Genomic DNA, 6,935 nt, shown 5'->3' with positions numbered 1-6,935 from the left:
AGGGTGTAAGGGATTTCCCTTTCCAATGAGGAAATCTTTAAATCCAATGAGTCTCAGAGGAGGACAATCTATGTACCATTTATTATTACCGCTTCAATTCCCATCATGATTAGTTGCCACTACCACTTATTAACGTGATTATTATGTTATTCATTGTATTAAACACCATAACCATATTAATTCATTTAAGCTTCATATAGAGAATATGATATATGTACTACTAGTATTCATATTTTAAAGTTCAGGAAATTTGAGATTGTAAAGATGAAATTACATGAAAATAGTTATACAACCAATACTAGCAGAGCCAACTCTAAAGACAGGTCTTCCTCTACAGCATGAGGTTCATCACATTTTACCTAAAGACACTAATGCTGGTGTTAACACCAAAGGGAAGCTCTGTCCATTTAGAAGCATTAGCCACTTAGTTCCCTCTGTTTCCAGAAGACTAAAAGCCTTTCGTTCAAAGTATTCTAGATTATTTTGGTAATCAGAGATGTAGAAATATATGTCTGCATATCTATCTGCATATCGATATATCTATATCTTTTTAATTAAATATTTAAAAAAAGAAGAGAAGAAATGGGATATGCAATCCCTGATATTTAACACTATCTATGGAGTAGACTCCTGGTGTTAATAACACTATGCTTTCCTTGTACTTTACACATCAAATAAGGGCCTTTTACACCATACTGACTGAGAAAAAAGAAACAGGGAATTTTGTCTTTAAGAAGGGAAACTCAGATCCTGGGATAAAATATGTTATATAGCACTATATATATATTTTTTCCCTTCCATTCAAGTTGACATATTAAATCTCACAGTGCTAAATGTGTTCTTTTGAGACATCCTTAGTCGCTCTTTGTTTTATTTTGGCAAATCATTTCTCCTAAGAGCTCTAGTGAAGCTATCTCAATGGATAATATAAACATCAGAGGCAAAATAAATGGTACAGTGGATGGCAAGGGAAGTCTGCAAGTGTAGACTGGTCAGAGAAGACTAAGGACAGGAGAAGTGGTAGAAAAGGGGACAAAATGCCTCATTATGTTTTCTGTGTTGGCTTATGTCTGGTATACCTCATCCATTGGTCATCAGTGTTTGTTAGTTCTAATTTCACAGATTCCTTCCAATGCTAGCAACTAAAGAGCAACAGGGAATTTAATTACACTATTTGACATTGTTACCTAGTCCCTCACATCCATTTGGAAATGGAAATCCCAGGCTTACATTTGAAAGGCAAAAATTAAATAACGAAAGTAATAGTAAATAAAAAATGACTTTTTATTTGTCAAACAGTAAATGGGGGATTTTGTTGTATACATTATTAATTTTCATATTATATAACTCCTGAAAAGAAGATATTATTATCCTCCTCTTTAAGATAAGGAACTAACATCAACTAAGCTGTTGTAACTCATGCAACGTCTGGGGAAATATGAAATTTTAGGGAATATCTGGGTAAAGATGATCATTTCAGGTGATTATGAGGCAGGCACTGCATGGGTAACACTTTATTCACACTGCTTTAAACAATACTGACTTATAACTCTGTTCGAAAATGTGGGACTATAGACAGTTTATTCAGCTTCATGCTGTGAAGACCGATGTTTTCCTTATACAATCTGCAATGTTCAGTTCCACAAAAGTACAATTAAACAATCATCATTGTGACCCTAGTACCCACACACTCTTTTGATTATTGGTTCCTGAGGTTAGTCCTCTAATGACTGCAAAAGTCTCAGAAGGCTGTAATCTGTCTGGTCAGTGAGATTCCTCTAGAAGAACAAAGAGAGACATTCTCATTGGTGATCATTGACAGCCATCCCCATGGGGCATTCGTTTTGCATAACCCTCCTAAAACCTATGGCTCCAGAGCAAGAAGCAGCAGGCAGCTGGTTTGTCTTATAGGCGTCTGCAAGATGAGTGCAACCCCAGGCAAAACCCAGCCAGATGAAGAAATAGGACTACGTGAGACAGGCATTTCTACTCGAGAGAAAAACAGAAGAATTAAAAATACTTAATAGCTTATATGACAAGGATAGTGAGCAACAAATGGACTCCAACCATAGCACAGACGCAGCATCAGGAAGGTCTCCTGCCATGCCAGTCTTTACTTCCATGGCTAAATTGTAGGGGCATCTACAGGGTCTCCCATAGAGGGTAAGGTGACTAAAGGAAAGGCAGCACTTAGGGAATTTAAGATGGAGACTATTTATAAACAAGAACAGAATTAATTAAACGTAATATTTTATGGGCTTACTGGTGCATGCAACTGAACAAAATGTTTTCTAGGTTTAAAAGATATTTGAGACCAAAAGTAATGGTCGATGAGGTAGTTAAACTCTGAAGTAGTGCACACTGCCTGCCACTCTGGCGATGCATCTGAGAGGTATGGCTAGATGCTTTGTTTGAACTTTATAAAGTGAGAGTAACATAAAGATCAAGTAAAACCATAAATCAAGGTCCGTTTAAATGGCCCAAGTATTCATATTTGTCTTTGCATATCAGTCTGATCACATTCACAGAAATTGATTTAGGCTAGGTTCAGTAAGTGTTTTCAATCCAAAATAGCAATTTGCTTTTATAGACAGTTTCTAAGTAAAACGACAGTTTTCCAATGAAGAGAAAAAATAAGCCTGATAGGAGAAAAGATATTTTAGAGACATAATCAGGGCAATAACTATCTAGTTTTCACTTGAAAATCAGCCTCTTTTTGTTCTTATTTATTTGTTTAGTGAAACTATCAGCAAAATAAATCCATGCTGTTTTCAGTAATTACGGGGCGGTGTTTATGAAGTGGATATACAGAGCAAAATATGACTTTAGGTAGTGTGTTTTCTTTCCCTAGGGTAACGTTTACGCTTTCTTTCACTTTTTGAATTTTAAGATTAAAACAAATATTACTGGCTAATTCCAAAATCCTCACCCTCCATACCTGTTTCTGGCACAAACTTTCCTTCCCTCTATAGATTATCATAAGATATGGGTCACATATTTGAGGTACAAAGAGTATTTTTTAAAATATTTATTTCTTTACTTTTGAGAGAGAGGGAGCACAAGCAGAGGAGGAGCAGAGAGAGAGGGAGACACAGAAACCAAGGTGCCCCATGAAGAGTATTTTTTTTTAATTTTTTAATCTTTATTTTTGAGAGAGAGATAGAGAGACAGAGCATGAGCAGCGGGAGGAACAGAGAGAAAGGGAGGAACAGAGAGAAAGGGAGGCACAGAATCCAAAGCACGCTCCAGGCTCTGAGCTGTCAGCACAGAGCCCGATGTGGGGCTCGAACCCATGAACTGTAAGATCATGACCTGAGCTGAAGTTGGACGCTTAACTGACTGAGGCACCCAGGCACCCCAACTATCTTTTTACTCCATTTGCTTTTAAGATCTCTATGATTTCTGAAACTCTATTAACTTTTTAAAAAATGTGTCTATATGGAGATGCAGTTGATTTATAACATTGTATAATTTAAGGTGTACGGTTGTTAATTTGGCACATTTATATATTGCATTATGATTACCACATAGCATTAGCTAACACCTTTAATCATATCTTTTTTATCATTTCTTATTTTTTTTATCTTATTTTGTATATTTTTATTATCTTATTACCATTTCTGTTTTGGAGTTAGGAAAAATTAAAATCTAATCTCTTAGCTACCTTGAAGTTTATAATAGCAACATTTTTGTCTATAATCATTTTGCAGTGAATTAGATCTCCAGAACATATTACTAGTTGCAAATTTCCACTGACTCTTTGTTAACTTTTTAAAGTTATTCCTGATTTTTAAAATCCATTTTAAAGTCTCGCTCAAATCAAATTTCATCGTCCACGGACATCATGTGATAGAGTAATTGTGTACTTCCTCTGGCACCATTTATACTTCTCAGAAGCTACAGAAACATCTGTTGCGGTGCTTGAGCCACTGGGACTCTCCAGTGGAGCTAGAAAATCTGAAGTTAGCATTTCATGAGGGAATAATTCAAATCTCTGAATTCCTGGCTTTAATTCAACACAACACAATTAATCTGGAGGGATATAGACAACTTGTCTATGTTTACTCAAACCTAAGACATGAGAGAGGCAGTGATGAGGGTACTGTAGCATATTGGTGTGAAGAAGAACTTTCTAGAACTCAGGCATAAATATTCAAAATTACTTTGGACTCTTGAGACTCAGCTGTGCTGAAAACAAACTGAGAGCATGCAATAGAGGAAGACGCGGTGGTCCCTCTGAAGATAAGTTGGAGACTTCTCTGGATTGCCTCCTTGTTGACAGGTAAATTGGTGTAGTCCCACCACATAGAACTAGCCACTAATAAGTTAGATCAGGATGCTCTTGGCATTGTCCCCAATCATCCTTTAGAAATTCTGGTCCACAAGGTACCTGGTACCAACTCTGGAAAAGTAAGTGTATGCAGGTATATTCTCTGGGCTTAAGAATAATTTAGTAAGAAATAACATACTAACCATTAGTTTCACAGTGAACAGCTGGTATCAACTGAGATGTTGGAATGTAAATTTTATATTATATATTTGTATATTAGATATTATATTAATATTGTATATATTTATTTATATCATATATATATAAATATATATATATTTGTATGAATTATCATGAAAGCATGGACAATCTGCCAAAGTAACATTTTTCCAGGGATCCTGGAAAATCCAGGGAGCATACTTTTTGGATGTAAGGTCAATGACTTTGCTGCTATCTTAAAGCCATTATGCATTTAAGTGATCAGATGCTGGTTCTTTTATGGCCAGAAATTCACCAGGGCAGCAAATTTCAAAAGTATTGTCCTTTGAAGCATTGCAAGTGTGGAATGCTTATTATTCCTTCATGTCTTGCTTTTAAAAATCTCTATTTAGAATTTATCTCATGCCAAATTCTCCAACACCATAATTACTTTGGAGGGGTACTTCTCAGAGAAGGCATTGTTACAGGTTCCTTGTTAGAATGTGAGGAACTTGAGTTATTTATCAGAAATTTTGCAAAAGGAAGGAAGGAAAGAAGAAGAAAGAAAGAAAGAAAGAAAAGAAAAGAAAAAGAGATTTTGCTCAGCCTGGCTATCACAGACAGAAGGAGAAGACTTAGTGTCAGGCAGAATGTTGTGGAGTTTCTGAGCTTAAGGAGATAGTCTTTACTCAAGCTAGTCCTTAATGAGATTAATAGCTGACAGTGAGTAATGCAATACATGTAATTTCAGAGAAGCTCACCAAGGAGGACTTAAAATATGAATAAAATTGCTCAGTTGCACTTTTACCTAAGTAATCCTACTGTATATTTACCAGAGTATATATGCACTTGACCACTCCAGGGACAAAGGAAGGAAAGAAAGCAAGACTATATCTTCACGTAGCCAGAATCACCATGATTGACTTTAACTCCACTGCATTCACCAATCCTAGTACCTTCTTCCTGATGGGCATACCTGGCCTAGAATATTTGCATATTTGGATAGCCATCCCTTTCTGCTCAATGTATATTGTGGCGCTCATGGGAAACATACTTATCCTTTTTATCATCAAAACTGAGACTGTTCTCCATGAACCCATGTTCTATTTTCTTTCCATGTTGGCCATCACAGACCTCATCTTGTCAACCTCCACTCTTCCCAAGATGTTGGGTATGTTCTGGTTCAACTATCATGAAATCGGCTTCCATGCCTGTCTCACTCAGATGTTTTTCATCCATGCTTTCTCTGGGGTGGAGTCAGGGCTTCTTGTGGCCATGGCACTTGACCGGTATGTGGCAATCTGCAATCCGCTGAGACACACATCCATTCTTACAAATACTGTGGTGGCTCGAGTTGGCATAGTGGCACTTCTACGTGGGTTAGTACTAATGACACCACATCCATTTCTGGTAAGGAGATGGCCATATTGCCAGTCCAATGTAGTCCCCCACACATACTGTGAGCACATGGCTGTGGTGAAATTGGCTTGTGCTGACATTTCCATCAATAGTCTTTATAGTTTGGCAGTCATTGTCTTAATTGTTGGGACTGATGTGACATGCATCTCTTTGTCCTATGTACAGATACTTCGTACTGTATTTAATCTCCCTTCTAATGATGCCAGGTTGAAGACCCTCAGCACTTGTGGGTCCCATGTGTGTGTCATCCTCACCTTCTACATCCCTGCTCTTTTTTCCTTCCTCACCCACCGTTTTAGTAAGCATATACCACGCCACACCCACATCCTGCTGGCCAACATGTACTTGTTGGTACCACCTATGCTGAACCCTATCATCTATGGAGTAAGGACCAGACAGATCCGAGAATGTGTTCAACAATTATTCATGACTAAAATCAGCTGAGAATTCTGCGTCTTATTTTTCCACTTATTCCCATCCTCCTGTAATTCTTTGGTATAAATTTCTTAGATTCTAGCTTCAGCAAGACCAAGTATTAGAATCTTAATTCTTACTTACTATTTCCATAAGTGGAAGTTATATTTAACTAACATGCACATGTAAAACAGATACAGCAATACCTATGTCATAAGTTAATGGTTACAAAGTGTTTAGTACTGTTTCTAGTATATTGTAGCACCTAATAAAGATATTATTTCAGTCTGTGAAATAATTCTTCTGTGTGTTATGTGTTTGTTTTCTCAGTGTCTTTATGAAACATGTTTATTAGTTTATTTTATAAGATTAACCAAATAAGAACATCAATCTGACTGTGGCTTTTTTTTTTAATGTTTATTTATTTTTGAAGGAGAGAGAGACAGAGCATGAACTGGGGAAGGGCAGAGAGAGGGAGACACAGAATTCTAACCGGGCTCTAGGCTCTGAGCTGTCAGCACAGAGCCTGACGCAGGGCTCGGACTCAAGAACCATGAGAATGACCCAAGCCAAAGTCCGACGCTTAACTGACTGAGCCGCCCAGATGCCCCTTTTTATCTTTTTAATGGGGGAA

The 6,935-nt window shown here is 37.1% G+C and overlaps 1 protein-coding gene across 1 annotated transcript; it reads left to right on the top strand.

Moving 5' to 3' along the window:
• The first annotated feature begins 5,318 nt into the window (after positions 1–5,318).
• On the top strand, positions 5,319–6,331 carry LOC123602461 (olfactory receptor 52E2-like). The gene has a single exon (XM_045486945.1). The coding sequence runs from the start codon at positions 5,384–5,386 to the stop codon at positions 6,329–6,331; it is 948 nt and encodes a 315-aa protein (XP_045342901.1). The 5' UTR covers positions 5,319–5,383.
• Positions 6,332–6,935: the final 604 nt, after the last annotated feature.

The sequence above is a fragment of the Leopardus geoffroyi genome, chromosome D1 (assembly GCF_018350155.1).
Source record: "Leopardus geoffroyi isolate Oge1 chromosome D1, O.geoffroyi_Oge1_pat1.0, whole genome shotgun sequence".
Taxonomy (NCBI): domain Eukaryota; kingdom Metazoa; phylum Chordata; class Mammalia; order Carnivora; family Felidae; genus Leopardus; species Leopardus geoffroyi.
Note: the sequence above shows the minus strand (reverse complement) of the source record. Positions and strands in the feature narration are given on the sequence as shown.

Bases quoted from the DNA above. Each gene is read 5' to 3' on its own strand.
- LOC123602461 (XM_045486945.1), top strand. From the start codon at position 5,384: ATGATTGACTTTAACTCCACTGCATTCACCAATCCTAGTACCTTCTTC.